Source organism: Pteropus alecto, unplaced genomic scaffold (genome assembly GCF_000325575.1).
Source record: "Pteropus alecto unplaced genomic scaffold, ASM32557v1 scaffold71, whole genome shotgun sequence".
Lineage (NCBI taxonomy): Eukaryota > Metazoa > Chordata > Mammalia > Chiroptera > Pteropodidae > Pteropus > Pteropus alecto.
Window position 1 is genome coordinate 12,354,057 of NW_006433024.1, and position 22,734 is coordinate 12,376,790.

General features: G+C 46.1%; 1 protein-coding gene across 2 annotated transcripts in view; it reads left to right on the top strand.

Annotated features, from left to right (window-relative positions):
- Window positions 1-19,711, top strand: part of LDLRAD3 (low density lipoprotein receptor class A domain containing 3) — a 158,268-nt gene extending 138,557 nt beyond the window's left edge. For both annotated transcript variants that reach the window (XM_025044102.1, XM_025044101.1), the window contains 2 exons: window positions 14,568-14,913; window positions 16,736-19,711. In XM_025044102.1, coding sequence (XP_024899870.1) covers window positions 14,568-14,913; window positions 16,736-16,973 — 584 coding nt within the window. In that variant the 3' untranslated portion in view covers window positions 16,974-19,711. The remainder of the gene's footprint in view (window positions 1-14,567; window positions 14,914-16,735) is intronic.
- The last annotated feature ends 3,023 nt before the right edge of the window (window positions 19,712-22,734 follow it).

Genomic DNA, 22,734 nt, shown 5'->3' on the forward strand with positions numbered 1-22,734 from the left:
CGTACTCTTCTGTTGACATTTTTTAGACCACTACACAATTGAGCAGAGTTCTAAAGGCCACCGGGCCCTGGCTCCTAATTGCCGTCATCTCTGAGTTTTGCAGGCAATCTGAATTTATTTAAAAATGCCCTTTTCTGCCTTAAATCACCAATTAAGTTTCTTACCCTCCAGCCAGTTCTGAAACTGCCCTTGGCCCATTTGTTAGCAAAGAGGCGTTTACCACTTATCACTCTGGGTTTTCACTGACGCCTTTCCCCATCAGAGGCAGAGCGCCAGCTTTGAGGGCACAGCAGCTCTTAGCAGGCCCCAGAGCTCCAGAATCACTTGGGGACTTTCCTCCACACCAACGTGCTCTCCTCATTGTCAGTTACGGGCCACCAATAACAGTTGGCTGTCTCGATGGGACTTGCTGAAAATGCAGGGGGCTTTCAGGGACACTTCCTGTCCCGTTTTCCCATGGGTGGCCCCAGTGAGGGAGGGGCGGATAAGAACCCCTTTGGTCTTTTGGAATAAAGACAACTGAGAATTCCCAGGGAGATGTCTGCTTCGTTCTATTTTCAGTCTTAGAACTTTCTCATTTTGTTCACCTCTCTCCTCTCTCTCATTTTGAATTTACTCATATGGCAGGTGCTTGTCTCCTGGCTCTGAACGGTCCGAGAGTCCTAGTTCCCTCCTGGTGAATGGGTCACCTCTCTGATTTCCCAATGGCCAGGATGGCTCCTGCGCTGGTCCGGCTGATGCTGGGCAGGCTGGCAGTGGGCATTTTTCCCATCACCCTCCTTTCAGTTAATTTTAGAAACTTGAGTTGCCATGGTAATGGTTCAGTGGGGTTTTCATGATTCTCTTTTGATTCAGTCATTTGCTGGTCTGCCCTTTAAATTAAACTTTTTCAGTCTGCATCTAAATTGGGACAGGAAGTGAGCTTGGAATAGGATCCCCAAGGTAGATGTTTGATGCCCTTGGTTTACAGTCGCCAGGACAGCGCCTGTGACAGGCTGCAGGAGTGGCAGAGGAACCTAAGGGGTGTGCTGCAGAGAGGCGGGCCCACGGCCTCTCTCTCACCTGAGCTTCTCCAAGCTCAGGTCTCTGCCGTTTTGGCTCCAGAATCCCCAGCACTGAGCACAGGGCCCAACCTGCGATCAGGTCTTCACTGGCGGATAAGTGAATGTGCCCCCAGCTAGACTTTCCCCCTCAATTCTCAACACAGCCCTTGGAAGGTCAGAGCCTTCGTGCCCTCGAACTCTCCGCCCCCCAACCCAGTTCTTCCTGCCTCCCTCTGGGCAGCATTTGCTCTGGTCCGCCAGTCATCACTCATGCAGCCCCTTTTAACTCGTGTGAAGAGATCAGAGTCTCTGCTCAGATTAAAGGGAGTCCCAGAAGCAAGCTTACAACTGGTTCACTTGGCTCAGGTTTGAAAGAACAGTCTGTAATGTTCATAGCAGCTCTGGGGTGGGAACAGGTTTTTAATCCCAGTTTTACAGATGAGGCTTAGAAAGGGACAGGAAATTGGCCGAAGTCTCTCACGTGGTCTGTGACAAAACCAGAACCCTCAGCCAGTCATTCAGACTCCAAACGCAGACTAACCACCATGCGTGCTACCTCTTTATAACTGGATAGACTTACCCACAGTTATACTCACATCTTACTTTCCTATGTGTGTAGACAGGCACATGATGATATTAGCAGCTATTTCTGCAGACTTCCCACTCCATGACAGGGATGTCACCAATATTAGCTCTAAGCCCCACAACCACTCCACAAGGTAATGTTTGTTGTTCCTACTTTGCAAGCAAGGAAACTGAGCATTAGACTTGCCCAGGTATCACAAGCAGAAATGGGGGTTGGGTCAGACCTGGAGACATGGGTCGGATAGTCAGTGAGAGACTGAATATACAGACGGACAATGGCCAGACCATGTGTAAAAGCAGAACATTGACCTACAACCTGAAACAACCAGCCCAAGAAGCCAACCGTTATCTGCCGTAACCAGCCGGGAAGCCAAGCATAACCCCTTAACAATGGGCCTGAGACATCCAAGGCTTGATTAAAAACTGACAGTTTCCTAATTTTTATACCCATTTCCAGCTTAGGACCAGCCAGAGAAAGCCAAATATGCTCCCCTAACCAATCACATAAGATGCCCCTGCTTCTAGTTAGCTCGCCTCCAGCTCCCCCATGCCCACAGCCCCCAGTCAGGGCCCACCTGAAGCCACCCCTTTTTCCCACTATAAAGCTTCCCCGCTCCTCTGCTTGCCTTTTGAGTTGCTGCCAAAACACAAGTGACAGTGGCCGACTCCCTTGCCACAGCAAGCTCTAAATTGCTCATTCGGTTGGTTTTTGTTTATTTCCGCATCAGGGTGCAGTGGCCTGGGTGCCAGCTCTGAAGGACGGCGCTTCCCTGAGTGGGTGGCGAGCACGGCCATGCAGTGCTGGTCAGCACTGGGCCGGAGGGGCAGCCGTTGTCCTCCTAAGCCACCTCACCAGCCAGTATGTTGTTAAACCTGTGACGTAGAGCAAGGTGTCCTCAGAGGTGTAACGGGGAAGGACAGCGTGCGAGGAAGGCACAGAAAGGAGCCATTTCCTTCCAACAGAGGGGACAGTGCAAAGCTTCACGAAAGCAGTGGCATTTGAGCAAAGGCTGGGAGGATGGTAAGGCTTGCCCGGCTGAGCCAGGGAAGGCGGGGCACAAAGGTTGCCGCGGAGGCGCAGGGAGCCCTGCCCTAGAGGTTCTCAGCCGGCCAGCCGGCCACAACCGGTCTCCACGCCTCTCCCTGCAGGCACTGTGCCTGCCGGGCCTCTCACCATCTGACTTACGGGTGGGTTTGGTCAGTAGGAAGCACCAGCAGGAGGCTGAAGGGTGAAAGGAGGAAAAGGTCAGGATATTTGTCCCCCCAGTTCCCTCTCTGCGAGGCCACCGGATGGCAGTGGCTGCGTTCCCCCCCTGAAGGCCTCAGCTTCTGTACGATCTCACCCAGTTGTAGAAGCCACATCTTCACCCTCCAGGCCTGAAACCAGGACCAGCTTCCCACTGTCTCTTCATTAAACTCTTTGTCACCCCTTTTAAAACAGGGGACTGTGAGGCCCAACTCTTATCAGCAGCAGGCACTCGGCAGGAAAGTAGTGGATGTGTCTGAAGAACTGGGCACCTTATTCTAGGCCTGCGTGGCCAGCACGTGGCAGGGCAGGTAGAGAGGGAGGAAGTAAGAAGCGCAGTGGAGGGGAGGAGGGGCCCAGTAGGAAGAGCTGGGACTTCACCCTAGGGAAGGGTTACGGGGCGGCGGGCAGAGCCGAGTCAAGTCTGCAGGTCCCTCAGGGTTGGCAGGACTCGGTCTGCGTGGGATCTTGGCACCTTTGGAAGAGGAGACGGTGTGTGCTGGCTCCACGCTCCCAGCCTGCGAGGTGCCGGATCTCTAGATGATTCCAGGAAAGGGTTACATCACCCCCATCTAATTTGTGAGAAGAAAGACTCTAGAAGGATGGGGCTGTGTTTTTGTACAACAAATGTGTATCTTCTCTATAATCCTGAGCTCAGCCAGCTGCCTATCAAAAACAGTATGACTGTTTTTGCCACTGGAGTGGTTTCCCACTCCCCAGAGCAGATCACCTCAACAGACTTGTTGAGTGAGACCTGTCCTTATACGATGTGCATCTCTGGGTGTTGGTAGGACAGACTTGGGCTCAAGGCTCAGCTCTGTCACCTCCTGGCTGTGTGACCTAGAACACGAGTCCTTACTTCTCTGAGACTTATTTTTCTCATCTAACTGAGAAAAGTGGGGCTAAATGAGATCACAGTCATGAAGCACTTGGCACGTGAGGCACTTAGTCTCATGCGAAAGATTCAAGAGCTTCTGGCAGGACCATAACACGGTTAGACTGAGACTTACAGAGCCATAGAGTTAGAGAGCCTCCTCCCACTTCTCCCAACAAATGTTTTCTGAGCACCGTTTTGAGTATTGGGGATACAGCAAATGAGTGAGCAGAACCCGGCTCTGCTCAGAGTTACGTTCCAGTAGGAAAGAGATGACGTCATGCCAATACAGTGATCAATGACAGACAATGACGACTGCTGCAGAGACAGATCAGGCCAGGGTAGGAGATGCAGAAGGATGGCGGTGACCCAGGAAGTTCTCCCACTAATCCTGACCTAGGGGCAGAGACCTGAGTGGAAGAGAGTAGAGGGTGTGGGTGATGCAGAGGGCACAGCGTGGGAAGAGACCTGGGGACAGGTGCGTGCTTCGTGTGTTCTAAAACCACAGCAAGGAGGCCGGGGAGTCTGCAGCAGAAGGAACCGGAGAGGGGCAGGGGTGGAGGTCGGAGTGCTAACAGACGAGATTCTTCAGGGCCCAGGAGGCCGTGGGGAGGACTTTGGACTTTATACTGAGTACCTAGGAAGCCACTTGATGTTTTTGAGCCGAGGAGTGACATGATGAAGGAATTTAGGTTTTAGAAAGAGCACTCTGCTGCTAAGGGGAAAGAGACTAGAGAGAAATCTGTGGCTGGGACGAGGGTGGCAGTAGTGGAGGGTGTGAATCATGGGTGCTAGAGACGGGATCGGCCAGGCGTGCAGTGTCCTGATTGGGATCAGAGGTCATGCCCTCCCATTTGAGGGGTCCTTATCCTGTGAGCTCAGGGACTGGAGCACGAGAGCCCACTGTGTGCAAAACAAATAGCCCTCCTCTCCAGAGTGCCAGCCACGGTCGTCGTGTTAAGATTTTCTGAAATCTCCAGAAGCCATGAACTTGTTCATGGTCGATAAAGCTCCCCCTTGGGAGTCCTGCTTGTAATGCTTCTGTTATCAGCCCTTTTCCTTAAATCGTTCAGAAAGTTTTCTGCACTCAGAAGCTCCAAGTATGGACACTCAGCATCTCCCCGGGTAATAACGCTCAACGGGCAGACGTAGCACCGATGAACCAATTATACGGGGGCTGAGACGAACTCGAGGACGTGGGGTATAGACCCAGGGCTCCTCGTGCATTGGAACAGAACCAGCTTCTGCCTATACTCTGCCTTGTCAGATATCAAGATGACAGGGTGTCACACAGCCCTCCCAATGGGTGGGATCTCTTATTTCATACTCAGGAGCTGCCCCACAGTTGGAGCCTCCTGGCACTTGGCAGGCTTCAGTCAGCGATGGTGATGCTGAGCCTCACCTGGGAGGGAGCGGCCCAGAAGGTGAAGGCCGCCCCAGCACTGAGAGGGCAGAGGGGTTAAGGGGCTAAGGCAGTCGCTTCCCAGCTTCTGCCTCTTAAGCTGGCAGCTGCAGCCGACAGAGCTTCCTCTAAGAATACGCCCAAGGGCCAGGGACAACCCCGTCTGATTCGTGAAAAGACATCTTCCAGAATGTTGGGGATGTGCTTACTTGGAACATGATGTACGTTCTGCTCATCACAGTATAGGACCAAGGTTGATGAAATAACCACATCCTCTCATGTCCTCTCATGGAGCATCACAGTTACATTTGCCTGGTAGAGGCTCTGAAAAGTCCTGTAATAATACTATTAATAATAACCAGGGTTGATTATTTGCTATGTGCCAGACACAGCGTAAACTTTTTTAAAATGTATTTCCTCTTTATCTACAAAACAACCCTGTGAGGTGGATTCAACTATTATCCTTTTTCACAGATGAGGCTTTTGAGGCACTGATAAATTATTTATCCTAGGTCACATAACTAGTAAGCGACAGAGCCGAGGATTAAATTCTAGATGGCTTGGTTCCAGAGGCTGCGCTCTGAACAGCTATGAAGAAAGTGGTTTAATTTGTCAGTTTCCCTCACACCTATTTGACCAAGATACTCTGTTTCATGAAATACCTTTAGGCATCTCACAGAAGACACTTCAGAATATATTGATCAGAGTGTAAGATTGAGACTACATTGGAGTTAATAGATAAAGACCTTCTTGCAAGAGCAGTAAGGTGGGGTGACAGTTGGACAGGGGACACGAGAAAGGGGTGAAGGAGAGGCATAGAGAACTACCCGGGACAGTGTGATGGCTTCTGGCATCAGACTCCTGGACATAAGTACTAGTTATACCACTTGTTTTCTCTGTGGCCTTCAGTAAGTTACTTAACCTCTCTGGGCTTCAGTTCCCCCATCTATAAAATAGGGTTATTGTAAGGATAAAGTAAAATTGTGCGTAAAGGATGAAAATTAGCAGCAGAAGGTCCAGTCTTCACTCCTCAGCTTCAGGGTTACCCTCATCTTCTTATTCAGTGTGTGGCTCTTGTTGTAAATGAAGAGATTGTGAATTATTATGTTTCAGAGTGAGCTTACAGATTTAAAAAAAAAAAAAAAAGCCTGTGAAGCACCTGCTGTACTTACAAGGTTGCATTTGGCCCTGAGTAGGAGCCTAGGAAGGAGAGAGAGATCCTGGCCTTTGTCCGTCAGGAGCGCCTCTTAATGATCAGAGACATGTGTGAGAAATGGAAGAAAGTCATGGGTTAAGAGCAGGGATTCTGGAACCAGGCTGCCTGGGTCCCTCCAGCTTCCTCCACGAGCTAGCCCTAATGGTAGCAATTAATAATAACTGAGGTGTGTGGAGTACTCGGCCAGGTTACTTAACCTCTCCGTGCTCCCTTTCCCTCGTCCGTAAGATGGTCTGCTTCCTAGGATGGTGCATTAGTTTTCTAGGGCTGCCATAATAAATTACCACCAACCTTAGTGGCTTAGAACAACAGAAATTTATTCTCTCACAGCTCTGGAGACCAGAAGTCTGAAATGCAAGTACTGGCAGCGTTCATGTTTTGTGGAGGCTCTGAGGGAGCATCCATTCCATGCCTGTCCCCTGGCCTCAGCTGGCTGCATGCAGTTCTTGGCATTTCTTGGCTTGGGGGCCACGTGACTCCAGTCTCTGCCTCTATCTTCATGTGGCTTTCTCCCTTGTCTATTTCCGTGTCTTCTTTTTTCCTGTTATAAGGACACTCATCATTGGATTTAGAGTCCACTGTAATTCAGGATGGTCTCACTTGAGATCTTTACCTTAAATATATCCACGGAGACCCTTCTTCAAATAAGGTCACAGTCTGAGACTCCTAGTAGTGGACATATGTTTTGATGGGGACACTATTCAACTCACTAAAGATGGTGTAAGGATTATAAAATCAGAGTTAATATGGGTAAACGCAGAAGACATTGCTGATAGGGTGATGATATTATTATTACTCTTTGTTTTTGAGTTAAGTCAATATGGGTGGTGGTGGTTAGTATTGTTTATAGTATTATTTAGTTCAAATCAGAAGTAGGGGACAGCTCACAGGCAAATAGTGTTCCATATTCCAACCCCGGCCTTCTATCCCCACACCCTCTGGGGACTGGTGCTGGAAAACCCAGGAATAGATAACTGCAGAGTCTGAATGCCTGGCCAGGGGGGCCATGTGAGCCATCGAGTGTCCTTAATCTGAAGAATTTTACAAGAATGACACAGCGACATGGAGCTGAGTAACATTAAAACTGATGGGAGTCTTACTGAGGGATCAGAGGACAAAGAGGCTGCAGATGGTGAGACCCCAAGGAGGTTTCTCTTCCAGGCCTGGGCCTGGATGTAGTCATGAGGATGGAGACCGGAAGAAGAGAATGGAGAAACATCACACAGTAGAAATTGAGCGCACTTGGTGGCTCGGTGTAGATAGAGAAAAAGAGAGTTCAAGACAACCCCGAGTATTCACACCCAGAGTCCAGATGGCCAGGGAGACGACCACCGTTTAGGAGAAATCGTGCCAGTGACCACAGATCACTAGTTAATTCAGCATCTGTGTTGGGCACTGACTATAGAGCAGTAGACAAAGCAAGCCTGGCCCTCCCCTCAGCAGCTCTCACAGTCGAGGTGGTCTGCCTATATGTCATAGTGTTGTGGGTAACAGCGCAAAGAAAGTTTTATAAAAGGAAGCAACCTAAATGTATACCAGTAGGAGGTTAGATGTTCCCACTTCCTCCACCAATACGTAAGTAAATTGCGGTGTGTCTATATAATGGGACACTACAAAGCTACTCTTTAACGACGGTGTGGGTGGGTGAGGAAAGATGTCCGTTTGCAGAAATATCTGTATAGCATGAAGAAAAGTGTGTGTGTGTCCGTGCATAAAGAATCGTTTTTGAAGGATCAACGTGTGCTGTGAGTAGGCAAACTAAGGCCAGTGGCCTGAATCCAATCTACCACCTGTTTTTGTAAAAAAGTTTGGGACACAAAAACACTCATTCATTGACGTATTGTTTGTAACTGCTCTTGCACTACAAAGGCAGAGTTGAATCGTTGTGACTGAAATCGTACGGCATACAAAGCATAAAATATTTACTGTCTGGCCCTTGACAGAAAAAGTTTGCCAACACCTACTCTAACACTAAATTGTTAACCTGTTTTCTCTAGTGGAATTCTAGTAGATTTATGGGGGGAATTTTGTCTGTCTTGAATGTTTCTATTACTTTAATTTGAATAATTAACATGGGTTTTTATAATCAGAGATAAAGTTCTGATTATAAATCAGGATTCATACTACCTAATTTTGAAACAGTATAAAACTGTAGTTATCAACGCACTTATTGGCATAAGAATTGATATATAGCTCAATTGGACAGAATAGGGAATCTAGAAATAACCCAGACTTGTCTGGTCAATTGATTTTCAACAAAAGTGCCCGGGTAATTCAATAGGAAAGGGTAGGCTTTTCAACAAATGGTGCTGGAACAGTTGGATATCCAAAGGGAGGGAAAAAAGAACATTGAAATTCACCTTGTACCAAAACCAAAATGAACTTGCAGTGGATCATAGATGTAAATGTAAGAGCTAAAGCGATAAAACTTTTTCTGGGCAACGATTTCTTGGATGGAATACAAAAGGCACAAAACATAAGAGTAATAATTAATACAATGGACTTCATAAAAAACTTTTAAACACTTATCTTCAAAAAGACACTATAAAGTAGATGAAATGACAAGCCACAGAGTGGGAGAAAAAAATTGCAAAACGTATTTCTGGATATGTAATGGACTCTTATGACTTAATAATAAGTAGTCAGAAAAACCCATTTGAAAATGGGCAAGAGATTTAAATAGACATTTCACCAAAGATATACAGATGACAAATCGGCACATGAAACTCAACACCATTGATCACTGGGAGATGCAACCTAAAACCTCAGAGATACCACCACACCCTAATAGACTGGCTAAAACTAAAAAGACTGACCATATTAAGTGCTGGTCAGGGCACAGGCCAACCAGAGGAGGCAAAATGCTATAGACATTTTGGAGAATAGTGTAACAGTTTCTTATAAAATTAAATATACACTTCCCATGTGAGCCAGCAGCCTTACCCCTAAGTATACATTCAAGAAATGCAGAAATATATGTCAGCACAAAGACCTGCATTCCGGAAACAGGAAACAACCCAATTCCCTCCCTCAACTAGTGAGTGAATGGATAAACAATTGTGGTACATCCTTACAATGAAATACTACTCAGCAATCTAAAGAAACAAAATAGTAATACTCGCAGAAACATGGATGAATCTCAAAAGCATTTTGCCAAGTGAAAGAAGCCAGACACGCTAGGCCGCTTACTGTGTGATTCCACTTACAGGACTTTCAGTGGTTTCCAGTGGCTGAGAATGAGGGCAAGACGTTGACTGCCAAGCAGCACGAGGGAACTTGTGGAGAGGGAGGCGCAGGGTCTATATCTGTTTGTGGTGGTGATTATGCAACTGTTTTATTGGGTTAAAACTTATCTAACTTTACTTTTTAAAAGGGTGAGTTTTATGGTGTATAAATTATACCCCAATAAACCTGACTTTTTAAAATATTTAATCTGGAGAAAAGTAAACTTACAAAGTAAATTTTTTTATAGGCACACAGGAGTTGATTTTTCAGAGGAAGGATGAGGAGTCAGTTTGAACAGGGTAGTGAACATTCCAGAACGGGAATTCTGGACTCCAGAGGTCAGGGTGGAGGCTTCAGAGCCATCCTCATGGAGTGGTGAGTCAGTAAGGGGTCTCAAGTGAATGAGTGACAGTGGGGTATGAACTCAGAGGAACCCTCACATCACAGGGAAAGAAGGAAGGAAAAACAAAGAAATCAAGATGCACTATCAGCCAAGGCAATGCCAAAGGAAGAGGACAGTCTACATATTTTTAGTAGATAACACAGTACAAATACGTAGCACAAAGCAGAAGAGTAAACAATGAAAAATCTCCCTCTTGCCTCTCTCTGTTCCTTTTTCTAGAAGCTACCAGCAATGCCAGTTCTGTGTGACCCTCTAGACATATTCTGCGCATTCTCTACTGAACTTTTTGCTTTTTTTCACTTACCATGATATCTTTCAGATTGTTCCATCAGTATATGTAGAGCTGCCCTAATTTTTTTTAAATAACTATTTTGTATGGTACACCATAATTTATTTAGCCAGGCTGCAACTGATAGACATTTAGAGCTGTTCTGATATATTTGCTATTATGAACTATGCTTCAGTGAATGCTCATATTAAGGAATTATTTCTCATTTGTGTGAGTCTGTTTGTTAGATTGGAATGGCTGTGTCAAAGGATATGTACATTTTTTATTTTGATAAATATTTTTACCCCTGTCACCACCCTGAGTTATACCAGTTTACCCTCCCATTAGCCATGCATGAATAACTCAGCCTCTTTTCCCATGTCCTGACCAGCAAAATGTAAAATCTTACTTTGCTTTTTCTAATTTAATAGGCCAAAACAAAAAACAAAACAAAACAGGTATATTGCAGGAAATTTAGAGTGCATGTGGAGGAGGGAATTTTTGAGAAGCAAAGGAACGAAAGAACACCAAGTCGCAAGTATCACCTGCTTTAGTCCCTCCATCAGTCCAGACAGCACCTCTGTGTGAATTTTAAAAAGGTGCCCTTCTTCAAGACACTACTGCCATCTGCTAGAAAAAATGTTATGGTAACTACGCAAATCTGTGATGACTCGCCGGGGAAGAGTGTCCCTGGAGTGCACGACGGCCCGCTCCACCACTGGCGGCAGCGGAGCACAGTGGTCTCTGGGTAAGAACCAGACTGTCGGGAATTAATGTAGTAGAAGCAGCAGATACAGGACAGGAATTCAGGCCGTTTGACAGTGGAGCATGAGGGCATTCGCTTGAGGGACAGCCAGAACAAATGGAAACTTCATTATCCGTAGATTAGGCACTTGGAACTCAGGTCCCAGGCAACTCTGATATTAGTAATTTGGCCAGTGGGCTCATTAAGCTCTTAAGAAAAGTGAGTCTAGTTAATGAATTAATACAAGATGACATTTTACACACAGAGCAAAAACGAGACCAGGCACCACTGAGTTATGTAACATCATAATTTCTCAAGCGAATGTGATTGCCGCTTTTCGCCTGCCAAAGTGGGCAGATCTGGAGAGAGCCTGCTTTCGGCGACGTAAATGAAACTGCTAAGATCCACAGGCATTTTACATTTTATTCATTTTAAGGAGCTGCCTCTTGTATTCTTAAAACCGCAAGTGGTTACACAGAAGTCAGTGTTTTAACATCTCTGGACCTATTTGTTTTCCATGTGAAAATCCAGCCACTTTACTCTTTTAAACATATCTCACTGGAAAGAAACTCACTCCATCTTTATCCTCTCCCCAATTCTGTCCTCCAAAAGCGGACTCTCCCAGGCTCTGTCTCTGGTCCAGAGAGGTCGGTGAAGACAATGGAAAGAATGAACACTAAGAATCAACGTTAACTAGTTTGGGAAGGTGAAAAATTCTGGAGACAGATGGTGGTGATAGTTGCACCACAATGTGAATGGACTTAATGCCACCGAACTGTACACTTAAAAATGGTTAAAATGGTAAATTTTATGTGATATGTACATATATGTATATATATCATATATAATTTACCACAATAAAAAAAAGGAAAAGAACTTGCATTAGCTGAGTGCAAACCAGACACTTTGCTCAGCACTCTGCAAATACACTATATTGTATTTTACCCTCCCGGCAATCCAAGGAGATGGCTACTGTTACTTACTCAGCACCACCACCGTTTTAAAGATGAGGCATCTGAGGCTCATAAAAGTTCAATAACTTGCCCAAGCAACAGCCAGAAGTGGAGGCATCTGAGGCTCATAAAAGTTCAATAACTTGCTCAAGCAACAGCCAGAAGTGGTGGCCCCAGGATTCAACTTCTCAGCTCTATGCTGGAGATAATAAAATAAAGAGAATATTTTATTTTGTGTCTAAATTCTGAGACATGCACATACCCAAGCCCCCACCCAGCTTTTAATGATCTAAACTGAGGACAGAACTCCAGCGGAAACCCTGAGTGATGGCTAATTGTCTCCAGAACAATCCAACACTGCCTCCCTCCCTTACCTGTCTGCAGCGTACCTCTGCCTTTTGTCTGGGATTTTATTTGCTTCTTTCTGTACAGTTAATCATTGAAACAGTGATTCATGGGAATATCCTAGCTTTTCATCCATGTTTAAGTGTAGCTAGAAAGAAAATTTACACAAAGCCTGGAGCTTGAGGGGGAAGATCTTCATTTGTCCAGATTATGATTATTTGGGGGAATCGGGAAAGAAGATAGTGTGTTTCGCAGCATGTGATGTTTTGAAGAACTAACTGGATTCCAGTACTGACTCTCGTACTTGCTTTTATGTGACATTGGACAAATTAATTAACCTCTTTGAGTCAATTTGCTCATCTGAAAAATAGGAATAATCGAACAGTAATAGCACCCACCTTACCAGGGTGTGTGAATATACAGATTTTTTTTCATTTTCCGGGTTGTCTGCACTGATTGAATGTCTACTGTGTGCCAAGCAAACACCAGGGATACAGCGATGAACAAAACGGGCACATACTAGCGATGAGGGGTTAGTAAAGCTCTGCTCGGCTCCAGGATATGGGGCCTGAGCAGCCAGTGGTAGCTGCTGCTGCGACTTCACATGTACATTTCGGCCCCTGTGAACCCACTAAAACCTCCTCACTGCTTCAGAGGTGGAAGGAGCACAGGGTGTGGTCACCAGATTGTTTCGCTTGAGTTGCCTTTATTCTTCCTGCCGGGTCATAGCCACGGCTGGTTGTGGTTCTTTCACAAAGATGAGGAGTCTCCAGCTTTCTACAAGGAGGAGCCACTCAGGTTTCTTGTGCCAGCCTGGACCTTGCCATGGTTGCCAGGTGTGTCCTGCTGGCTGGGAAGCAGCTTACCTGAGTATTTGAGGTGTGACTCATGAGTACATGTGGAGGACATGGTATTGCCAACCTGCAGGGTGGGACGCATACCAGACCTTCACTTGAGGGCCTCTGAGGAAATGCCTGCACCCGAGGGCCTCTGAGAATTGCCTAGCAGATAATATTAGGGCTGCAGGGCAGAGTATTAGGAGCAAGGCTTTGAACTCTGACCTGGCTTCAAATCACACATGGCCCCTCACCTCCTATCTGTGACCAAGGTCACAGCCAGCTCCAGAATATGTGACCAAGGTTACAGCGTGGAGGTAAGGGGCCATGCGTGATCCTAGCTTCGCTCTTCTTAAAAAGAAGGCAATTAAAAAAGAGGCAATTACAGCACCTACTTCCTGGAGTTGCTGTGATAAATAAAGCATGTATTTGTATGTCTTGAACATGCACCTACACAGCACAATATGTCAGCTGTTGTTCTAAGTGCTTGGTAATTATTCACTCATTTCATGCTCACGACAGCCCAGTAAAGTGAGGACTATCACTATCCCCATTGTACAGATGAGAAAGTACTGCACAGAGAGGGTGACCACTTTCCAAAGGGCACACAGCCAGTAAGTTGAGAGGCTGGGATCCGAACCTGGTCTGGCTCCAAAGTCCATGATTTTAGCCTGTGATATGCTGGCTCTCTATCTTGAAACCTTGGCATGGCCTGGCATAAAGTAAGCACTCTGCAGACATAAGGAACCCCAGACACGCAACCGATGTTCCTCGTGTATATTGTATTAGAAATTTCCATTGAAAAACTGATTTATGCACTAGGAACTATCACTCCTATTCTTTGGATATTTCCTGGGGCCGATGTTTTTTAAACAACTTTATTGAGGTGTAATTAATATAACATAAAATTTGCCCATTTTAAGTGTACAATTCAATGAGTTTTAGTAAGCGTACTATTTGTGCAGCCATCACCACATCCAGTTTTAGAGGATTCTCATCCCCCCAACCAGATCCCTGGTGCCCGTTACCAGTTAATCTCAGTCCCCTCCCGCTCCCTCCATCCCTCAGGCAACTATTCATTAATCTATTTTCTGACCATAAATTTGCCTTTCCTGGACATTTCATCTATATGGAGTTATACAATGTGGTTTATTTTGCTTAGTATGATGTTTTTGACATTCATCCATGGTGTAGCGTGAATCAGTACGTTATTTTTTATGGTCAAGTGATGTGTCATTGTATGGATAGCCCATATTTTGTTTATCTACTACGGGTTGATGGGCATTTGGCTGGTGTCCACTTTTGGCTGTTGTGAATCCTGCTACTTCAAACATTTGCACGTACGTCCTGGACCTGACTTTGAAGCGTAAGGGGTGAGCCGAACTGGTAACTTCTCTCCTCTTCTCTCCCTTCGGGGGTTCCTCAGAACCAGGCAGCGGGCAGGTGTTTGTGACTTCGGAGAACCAGCTCGTGTACTACCCCAGTATCACCTACGCCATCATCGGCAGCTCTGTCATCTTCGTGCTGGTGGTGGCCCTGCTGGCGCTGGTCTTGCACCACCAGCGGAAGCGGAACAACCTCATGACGCTGCCGGTGCACCGGCTGCAGCACCCCGTGCTGCTGTCCCGCCTGGTGGTCCTGGACCACCCCCACCACTGCAACGTCACCTACAACGTCAACAATGGCATCCAGTACGTGGCCAGCCAGGCTGAGCAGAACGCGTCAGAAGTGGGCTCCCCACCCTCCTACTCAGAGGCCCTGCTGGACCAAAGGTGCGTGCTGGGTACAAGAGACTGGGGGGAAGAAGCTCCTCCCCTGGGGGGAGTGGCATCCGTGCACGCTGGGCTCTTAGGTCCTGCCAGGAGCCCACATTCAGTTGCTGTAGGCAGCAGCAGCGTCTGACATTTACTGAGTCCTTGCAAACAGTTCACATGTACCATCTCATTTAATCCTCTCAACAGTTCGCTGAGGTTTTATCTTTGCCCCTTTTTTACAGATGAAGAATCTGAGACTCTGGGATTTTAAGTTACTTCTCTGAGGACATATAGTTAGTTAGGATTCTGGCCAACTTGGAGCCCTGCTCCTTCCTGTTAATGCCACACCGGCACATGTGCAGGCCACTGACGTTCATGCTCATGGGTTTTTCCTGCTACTGCCCAACAGTGCTCAGCACATATCGGAGGTTTGGTTAATATCTGTAGAATGAATGAATGGATGAGTGAGCAAGTGAATGAATGAGTGATCTAATGAATTAATCTAATGAAGTAAGTCCCTTACCTTTGCTTGACTTCATCTATAAAATAAAGTGGATGGAACAGAGAACTCTCAAGCTTTGTTAAGCAGGAAAACTCTCATTGCCAATGGAGTCAATCTATAAAGTCGAAGGCAGAGTTCTGTAGTTGAAATGGGTAATGGACCTCAGTCCTGCCTGTTCAGCCCTCCTCTCCCCTTTGGTGACCTCCATGGGACCCCAAAGAACCATTTTGGCAGTCCCCGCACTAGTGCTATCCGAGTCCCCTTTGGTTCTGAGATTCCCACGCCCTCTGCAGGGCCCTGCTCAGCATCCCTCTACCCCGAGCCCGGGACTCACCATGCGTGATGTGAGGCATTTTGCAAGCCGTGTTCCCAGGGTAACGGGGTGCCCCTTGGACCCTCTCCTATAATAGCTTTTGTCTTTGTTTAATCTTTGTTTTCCCTGCTCATAAAAGGTAGCTTAGAGTGGGGCGGTACTCAGGGATATCTGCAAAAAAGTGTAAGAATGCAGGAGCTCACTCACCACTCATACCCTCTTCGTTCAGACCATCCGATGTAGAGTAAGGTTAAAGTCGCTGAAGCTGGAGACAGGAAGCCAGGTCCAAACCCCAGCCCAGCTGCTTACTAGTTATTCGTGATCCTTTGTGAGTCGTTTACTGCCCCTGCCTCAGTTTCCTCCCAGTACAAGGGGCATAAAAGTAACGCCTACCTCTCCTCGTGATCGTTTAGATAAGGTAATGAATGTCAGGTACCCAGCGTGATCCATGACGCGCAGTGAGCTTTCAGTAAATGAGAGCTGAAAAATGAAATGTCTTTTCAGTCATTTCATTACAAGCAAGGTATCATTATTATCCCCTCCTACAGATTAAGAGACTGAGGCGTTGAGAGGGTGTCTTCTCACTCACCCAAGTCCACGCAGCCAGGTAGAATTGGCTTTCAGTAAGAACCCCAAATTCTGTGGCCTGTCAGAGGCTGCATCCAAACAGCAGGGCCCCCCAGCCGCCGGCACGAAGCCGCTCTGCCAGACCACCCAGGACGAGCCGAGGGTGTACCTGGCGTCCTCCCTCTGGCTCCACCCCTCTGAGGAGGTAGTTTTGGCCCCGTGCAGTTGGCACAGGCCAGCCGGGGCACACTGACTCATTCCTCTTCCCTTTGTCTTGTTTCGTGGTCCTCGGATTGCCCCTCTACTTGGAGGGCAAATATCCTTGCTCACGTCAGCATCTGCTCAGAAACCGGTGGAAGCTGGCGCCGCCTGCCCAGCCTGGCCTCCTCCTAACGCATTCTCTTCCCTTCTCTTCTCACCCTCGACGCTCCCGCTTCATCCTGCCTTCTCCATCGCAGACCGGCGTGGTACGACCTTCCTCCGCCACCCTACTCTTCCGACACTGAGTCACTGAACCAAGCCGACCTGCCCCCTTACCGATCCCGGTCTGGGAGTGCCGACAGTGCCAGCTCCCAGGCGGCCAGCAGCCTCCTGAGCGTGGAAGACACCAGCCACAGCCCAAGGCAGCCTGGCCCTCAGGAGGGCACCGCCGAGCGCAGGGACTCCGTGCCCAGCCAGGGCACCGAAGAAGTATAAAATCCAGTTATTCCAAAGTCCATATAGGTTAATCTGCTCTGACTTGTTACCATCCTAACAACTCATGCTCATGGGAAGCTCCTCACGGCACCTCAGGAGTGATTTGGGGTGTCAGCTGCCTCTCCATTCCCCTCCTCCCCCAGATTTCAAGGATGTTCTTTGGAGGGTGACCTGGCATTTTTCTGGCCTCTCAGTTGTATACATGATGTATATTGTGCATCTTTTCTGGGAGGTTACTCTTCCGTCAGGGCCCAGGATCACAGCTTCATCCTTTACGTCATTCTTCTGTCCCCGTTGGAGTCTTGCTGAGTAGGCAGCAAGGAAAAAGCAGGATTTAAGTAGTTCTTGAGAAAGCATTGTTTCTGTGCCATGTTGGATGTTCAGAAGGGCAGAAGACACTGGACCACATTCTCTGTGGGCTGCCATGTTATAGCTCTGTTTGGGGATTGGGGCTGGATGGTCCTATCGGGAGGCTGTCACTGGGTGGCCATCCTGGAAAGAAGCCAGGCGAGCACTGAAACCTTTCACTACCATCTTACCCATTGCTCTCGATCAGCAGTGGCAGTGGCCAAAGAAAACTTCTGACATGAGTAACACCCTTCAGTAATTGGCAATGTCATTTTGGTTTTGTAAATAACCCTACAACCATCTATTCTGGATAGATTCTGGCTTTAAAATTTTTCCCAAGAATCTTTGTTTTAAGAGCTTTCTCTGGCAGCCTACATTAATCAGCCTCATCCCAGCATAGGTAGGGCGGCCCTGCCAGGAGTTTATCCGAGTTCTCAGCTCCTGAAACGCAGACTGCCAAGAGCCTAAGGCTGCTTTGGTCTGCAGTCCCTTCCCTGGTTTCTGGATTGTCAGCCTCCCAGCTGTGACCTGCCTACAGCCAAGGGATGAGCACCCAACTGGAGTTGCCCTAATATCCAGTCTGGCCCTTTGTCCCTGTAAACTACAGCCAGCCTGCCTTACCCATTCATGAAGCTTCAACACTAGCCTCCTGAGTTCCCTTAACGCTCAGAAGTCATTTCACCTGTGCATTTGGACTTGACACTGTGGTTTCTAACACCTTGAGAGCCATATTCAATACCTCCCACCAGAACTCCCAGCTCCCTGTACTGCACACACTCCCTTTTCCAAGACCCAAATACCAACACCCTGGTTTAGGATTAGGGTTAGGGTTAGAGTTAGGGTCAGGCCCCTCCCAAGTTAGAGAAACATCCCATAGTTTCTCCCTTGAGAGACATGGACAAGTAGACAATTTGGAGTGAAGATTTGCCATTCGGACTTTTTTTTTTTTTAAATCTTAGAAATGCATTTGAAACAGTGTGTTTGTTTTTTCCCTTCTAGTTAAGGGACTATTTATATGTGTATAGGACAGCTGCCTTTTTTGTTGTTGTTTTTCTTTAGTGAGGTCCAAAGAAAGATGCGAAAGGAGGTCACACCTTTGTCCTGCCGAGTCCTGATAACAAGTCACTCCAGACTGACCTGTGTGCCAGGCGTTTGTGCATTGTTGCACTTTGAGTTATTATTTATCAAATTCTCGAAGGATGCTGAAGGAGGGACGCCTGTCTCCCTCCACATAGTCTCTGTGTTTCTGCTAGCTTTCTTCTCTTCTCTGTGCCCTGCCAGCCACAGGGCCCACCCCTTGGGGAAATAATGGGTAGAAACATAGGCCATTATTTGGCAAGAAACTGTCAGGGGACAAAACTGGAACCAGGTGGAGCCACTCTGGGCCGCTCTCACCCATTCAGAACTTTTTTCTGTAGCTGAAGAAACTTTCAGTAGCATCTTTGATGCTAATTCACATGGAGCCTGCAGAGGGGGGATGATGTGGATTTCAATGATCCTTTTCTGTAGACTTTTTTTCTTTTTAAACCAAATCCAAAGGATATTATGGGAAAGTTAACCACTTGGTGATTTTTTTTTTTTTTTTTTAAGGATGCTTTCATCCTTCATTTTTAAAATAACACTTGAGTTATTTTCTGAGTTATCCAATAACGAATATTTGATGGCAGCCAGAGTGTGTTAGGAACTCTGGCTGAATATTTCATCTCCTGTGAGTCAGAATGGCTTTATTTCTCCCTCTGATGGTCCCCTGCTTCTGTGTGGTGCTCTGGAAGTTGTTTAGAGGAAAGGATTATAATTTTAATTAATTGTGGTGTGAATTAATCTCGCGTACTTTTCTGCTTCCAGGCATTTTAGGCAAACAAATGGTGTTAGTAGATAAGGGGAGCCTATTAATGGTTTTTAAAACAAACACAGGGACATTTTTATTATAGATTTAATTTTTTTAATGAATGTTTTTAAAAATATGTAAATAGGACACCAAAGCTGCAGATGTTTGGGGTTTTTGTTTTCCCCTACTCAAAATAGCAAATAAGTGGCCAGCAATATTTTTTAACTCATTCCAGTCAGGATATTTTTTTATACATTGTCTAAATCTATGCCAACTTGGAAAACCGTCTCTGCTCTCTCTTCTCAAATGACATTAGCGAGTCCTTTTGATTTTAGCATTAAAATCGTTTCACTGTGATGGATAGCTTATCACATGACTCAACCCCCTCTACTTTGAAATTGACATTTAAAAAAAAATGCAACTAAGTGGTTAATAGTGTGTGATGTTCAAAGTTGATGTAAACTGGAAAGATTATGTTCAGTTGCTTTTTGTTTTCTGGTTCATTTTTTTTTTTTTTTAATTTTATACTTTCAAATAAACTTGCAGTTTCCTTTTCTCTATTGGTGCGAATGGTTCTTAACCTACCTTTCTCCTCTGTGGCATGTGACTTCTGTCATGGCTTCTGCAATGAATGTATGCCATAGTAAAGTAAGAAAAAGGAAGACTATATTGATGGGGCCTCAAAATATGATGGGCATTTAAGGATTACACACCTGGCGTGGTTGGAATACAGAAGTGAAGTCATGGAAACCAGTTAGTGTCATGGGCCCTGGAATATCAGTTCAGAAGATGGGCATTAACTGCTTTCGCTATGGCCTTGTTTGAGGGAAAGGGGTAAGTGACTGCGATAATCATAGTAGATCCTGACCACATATTCAGGGGTATGCTACAACTCTCATACAAGGATGCTGGAAATTAGTTTTGAACCACAAATGGTGCAGACTGGCCCTACCAGTGATGGAAACATCTTTGTGCTCTTATAAGTCTCATTTTAGAACCATGTGTTGACTGATGCCACAGGACTGTTGCACGGGAAGTCAGGATGCAGAGGAGAGCACCGCTTGACTAGGAGAAGTAACCTTGGCCTGGGCCAAAGCTGAAATCCACATGGAAATCTAAACACAGGAACTACAGAACCTGGATTTAGCTCATATGTTGGTGCCTAGGTGTCTCAAAAAGAGGACCAAGCTATCAAATAGTGATGTCCTAAGTGTGTGCCAGGTCATGTTTTGTCCCATGAGGTCTAGAATAGACCTTCCTAAGCAGTATGTCTGGAAGGTTTGTCAAGATATTAATTCCTTCATTTCTCAGGGTACCATTTTTAATGGGTGCCAAGATGAGGAAATGATTGAAAAGCACCAATCTAAAGCAGAGATCAGTAAACTTTTTTGTCAAGGGCCAAATAATAAATATTTTTGGCTCTGCAGCCATAGGGTCTTTGTAACAACTACAAAAGCAGCCATAGACAATACATAAATGAATGGGTGTGCCTGTGTGCCAATAACTATTTACAAAAATAGATGAGCGGTCGGATTTGGCTCGTGGGCTCTTGTTTGCCAACCTCCGATCTAAAGGATCATTCCCACATTGTGTCCATAGATCCAAGGCTAGGGGTGTTTTAGAAAAGAAACAGAGTTAACGGCCTGGAGTATTAGAATCCTTGAAACGGCACCAACAAACAAATTAAAAGTAGCAGAACGTATAAAGCAGACAATTCAAGGACCTGTGAAATTAATTTTAATTGATCTTATTAGCTCTTTTCCAGCGAATAAGGAAATACAGGCTGAAGATGACTGGAGGCTTTCCCAGTGAGGTCTCTAATGGTTAGGTTGAATGCAGAGGCCCTAGTCAAAAACTGCTCTCTAAGGTGACAAACTGACACAACAGTCTGTCTTTTAGAGAAGAGTCCATGAAGATGAGTGGTCTGAGAGGTACTGTCTGCTCCATTTAGCTTGTCACCTCAGGCAAGGCAGTAGATTCAAAGAGTAAACTGTATGAGAAAGGACTGTCAGGTGGCCGCAGTGGGAAGTGTACATAGCACAGGATGTACCCAGTGAGACCCTTGGGAGAAATGTTGGTAAAAATATGCAGACTCCTTCGACATCCTAGGGTTAATCAAGTTTAGGAGAATCCCTAGTTGTAAGTGATAGAAATCCAAGTCAGACAAGATTGTGTTAAATTTTGTAAGATGTATTGGCTAATGTCACCAAGTTCAAGGGTATTGGACTATTGGTTTGGGGTAGGGCTGGATTCGGTTGTTCAACAATTGTGGTTAGAAATCTCTTTCTCTCTGTCCAGCTATTTAGCCCATGGCTTTACATTGGGTGGAAGCAAGTGTCACAGAATATCCAGGTTCACGATCTGAGAAAAAGATATCATCTCTTTTTGAGTCTATAGAAATTCCTTAAAGTAGACTTGTGATTGATCATCATCCTTAGTCACATGGCCACTACTGTGGAAGAGACAATTTCTATGTGGAAGGGGCTGGTCATAGACAAAATACCAATGTGTCTACTTTAGAACATCGCCAAGGAGTGGGACCCACCCACAACTGACTGGCACAATTTCTAGGACAACTTAAGAAAACAGCATACAAATACAAGCTTCAGGCCAACATAGACAGGTCTGAAAGACACAGAAGTTCCCTTCAAGGAAGTTTTCAGGAGACTCAATCGCCTTTCCCTAAACCTAGGAAACAAGGTCAGTTTCCATTGCAGGCATGTTGGGCTTGGCTTAGGTGTGCATTTATGAGACAGTCATCTGGGGTAGGTCACGAGGATGTGATAAATCCACAGAGGTGGAGTTCTACTCAAAGCTGAATTATCTTGTGAGCACCAGAACTATCCCCAGACCACTGAAAGTACTGGAATGGACAATTACCACCTGGAGTCACCCGTACCCCTACCCTGCACAGGATTTTCAAGTTGATGGATCAAAGATATGTTCCCATTTGTCACCCTTGTCAAGCTACCCAAAGATGTAGTTAGACTCAACTATGCATGCTATTAAGTAGCCTTTACTAGGTTAACCCTTTTATTTATTCCATAAGAGCTAGGATGCATAAATATCTAGATAACCACCCCTAGGAAATTCTAGGACAGCTGGTGCCACAGGAGCTAAAGGGCTGAATTCCCCTCAGATTTTGGGACTTGAAGGCATGACCATGGGAGACTGGGATGCAATATTGGAAAAACTTGTTTATTTTAATATGACTGGTGCTTTGGTTGGGCTGAGTTTGGGTCTGTGGTCTGAGCAAGGGTGGTTCATGTTAAGTTCCAGTACCAGGCAATATTTGGCTTTACTTGGCCTTCAAGTTCACCCTGGCGAATCATCCCAGTGAGCCAGCAGAGGAAGAGGCATACAAAGGAGCACACGCGGGCAGTGTTCGTGGGCCAGGCTTGGAAGTAAAACACACACCCCCACTCACATTCTATTGCCTAGAGTATGGTCAGTCTCATAGCCACACGTACCTACAAGGGAGGCTAGGAAGGGAGATTGGCTGTGTATCCAGGAAGAACTGGAAGAGGGTTTTGACACCAGTCACCAAATAGCTATTTGCCCTCCTCAGCTTGCGCATAGAATACA